The 2,691-nt window shown below is 47.8% G+C and overlaps 1 protein-coding gene across 1 annotated transcript in view; it reads right to left on the bottom strand.

Annotated features, from left to right (window-relative positions):
* Positions 1-2,691, bottom strand: part of LOC107102749 (talin-1-like) — a 60,225-nt gene that overhangs the window by 47,337 nt on the left and 10,197 nt on the right. The window contains exons 3-8 of the mRNA XM_015402165.1: positions 2,203-2,332; positions 1,963-2,115; positions 1,402-1,544; positions 1,143-1,270; positions 1,000-1,060; positions 676-883 (exon numbers count right to left, since the gene is read on the bottom strand). Of these exons, the coding sequence (XP_015257651.1) occupies positions 676-883; positions 1,000-1,060; positions 1,143-1,270; positions 1,402-1,544; positions 1,963-2,115; positions 2,203-2,332 (823 nt within the window). The remainder of the gene's footprint in view (positions 1-675; positions 884-999; positions 1,061-1,142; positions 1,271-1,401; positions 1,545-1,962; positions 2,116-2,202; positions 2,333-2,691) is intronic.

The following is a 2,691-nucleotide window of genomic DNA, read 5'->3' as shown; positions in this document are numbered from 1 at the left end:
GATTACAGCGGATTAGGAGGACATTTAACCCCGACTGTCCACATCAGCTGATCCAGCTGATCCAGACCAGGATGGAGAAACAGCTGAAAGCAGAACTGAACCAGTGAAAAAAAACCAGTGGGGTCATTATCTCCAACCAGATGATCACTGCTCAGCTTTACATCTACTTAGGAAGATTATGATCACTAAAACATCTGGATTTATGCTAATAATCCCCTAAAACCAAGCGTCTCAACGTTAGCCAGGATTTCTTGGCTTGCTTTGGTCAGGATTTCTTCGTGTCATTTTCTCCGATTACGCCTCGATGGGACCGGATTGTTTCAGAGAAACAAGCTCAGGGCTCCACTAATTCAACGTAACGGTGAGTTTTATTTTGATGCTGTTTGTATTTGATTTTATGCCAGTCGTATCATTTTATTTGATGGTATTCTAGACGCTGCAGGACCTTTTGCTGCATCTTGATGCACATCACCCATTGACTTTTAATGGAAACCAGCTGCTGCTAGCAGAGCTAATGTAGCATAAAGGGACGTTCTGTAGTTTAATCGGGACTCCAGTCCATGGTGACCTCACAGTCCATGGTGACCTCACAGTCCATGGTGACCTCACAGTCCCGCCTCCTCCAGCAGCATCTAATCAACGTCTCACCATTTTATCAACCTGCATATTTCTAACTCTGCACTAAAAGCATCCAGTGAATAAACATGGTGACACATTGTGGTTGAAGAACAGTCTGTCTGTGGATGGATTCAGAGGAACAGAAGGATGGACTTCCTACCTTTACCAGGAAAAAGGAGACGCCGTAGGTTTGCAGAGACCTGGCAAGCTTGACGTAGCTGACTTTGGCCTCGATCTCCGTCATGTTCTGACAGTTTTTATGAGCCTGCAGAGGCAGGAGCAGCGCAGACTCATCAGGTGGCTGTCTTACCATCAGGTTTGTTTAACTCATGCAGGTAACAGAGTTAGAAACGCCCCAGAACAACTAAAGATGTCTCTTACCTGGAAGATTTTCCTCTCTCCTTTATTTTTGATGTATTCTTTGGGCAGGAACTCCTTTAAACTGAGGAGAAAGCAGATCAACCGTTTAGTTCATGCAGTCCTGACCGAGGGAGACGGTGAGAGGAACGGAAAGCAGAGCTTACTCCAGGAATCCAGGCTTGTGTTTGGACTCGTTGTGGTCGCCAAACTGAATCTGGCACTGATAGCCTGCGAACTCACAGGCCTTGTCAAACGAAACTGGATGTGATCCGTTTAGGATGTCATCGCGAGCCTGTAGCACAAACACAGAGGCTCATTTCACAAAAAACCTTTCCTCTGATGTCCTGATGCAGAGGCAGGCGGCTCCGGACCACACCAGAACCTATAGGTTCTCACTGAAGATCATGAAAAGCATGCGGTTACCTGCACATAGAGCAGATTAAGCTGGACGGGGTCTCTGGAGTCCACGTTCTGATCCGAGTAGAAGAACTTCCTCCTCAACAGCAACATCTCCGTCTCCTCTACACCCTGCTCCCTCAGCGTCCTCCCATGGTCCAACCAGTTCACTAACAAACCAAAGACAGTCGTATCATCAACAGTTCGGACCTCAGCAGGTCCAGACAGCAAAAGATGTCCTCCAGCATGTCGGGTTTGGAGCACAGAGCTCTGATTGCTCTGATCACAACTGTTGGGTCACCATTAGGCAATACTAGGCAGTTACCTAGGGCCCCAGGGTCCTGGGAGCCCATAAAACTCTGTTTACATGTTTGGTTAATACAGCTATTCCCACACTTATAATATTAATTAAGATTGAGTTAATGAAGTGTCCGCCTGCTGCTGGATCTCCAGAACCCTTCTGGTCCACCAGGTGGACTAACCCCTTTCATCAGAATGAGCAGCTTCTCCATCCTACACCTGATCTGAGCCGCTCAGCCTGCCTGATCCATACCAACCATCAGCGTTTGAAGGTTAATGTCGTCTTACACTCGTCGTCTGTGTGCAGCTTCTGCTTCAACTTCTCCATCTTCTTGTCGTCTCTTAGGAGAGTCTTGTCTCTCTTCAGCGTCCCTGTGTTTTCTTCTTTCTTCTCCTCCCCGATATCTCGGACCAACGAGTACTCGTCATAGTTGGTTATGCCTGGTAGAGAAAAACACCTCCCAGTTAGTTTGAGGAAGATGAAGATGAGGTGGAAGCAGGACGAAGATCACCCAAACAGGAACAGACCGATTCTGGCGCAGATGGTCATGAGCATGTCGCTGACGATTTTGGAGTCGTCCACCATCACGGTCTTCACCGTGCCGTCTAACATGCGGATCTTCAGAGGCCTCTGCTTCTTCTTGTACTCCAGGGTATCCTGTGGGGGAGGGGAAGGAAAGTGGTAAGGAGGCAGAGGAGAGAGGAGAGAGGAGAGGAGATCATTTCAAACATTCATCTCTTATTTTAGCAGCGTTTATTACAGCACAGACTGCTGACTGTGTGAGATGCTAACCTACGTAGGCGGGAGATGCTAACCTACCTGATGCAGGTAGCATCTCCAGCTAACCTGCATCAGGTAGGTTAGCACCTTCAGCTAACCTATCTGATGCAGGTAGCATCTCCAGCTAACCTGCATCAGGTAGGTTAGCACCTTCAGCTAACCTATCTGATGCAGGTAGCATCTCCAGCTAACCTGCATAAGGTAGGTTAGCACCTTCAGCTAACCTATCTGATGCA

The sequence above is a fragment of the Cyprinodon variegatus genome, unplaced genomic scaffold (assembly GCF_000732505.1).
Source record: "Cyprinodon variegatus isolate N-32 unplaced genomic scaffold, C_variegatus-1.0 Scaffold1311, whole genome shotgun sequence".
NCBI classification, from domain to species: domain Eukaryota; kingdom Metazoa; phylum Chordata; class Actinopteri; order Cyprinodontiformes; family Cyprinodontidae; genus Cyprinodon; species Cyprinodon variegatus.
This window is presented reverse-complemented; position numbering and strand designations above follow the sequence as displayed.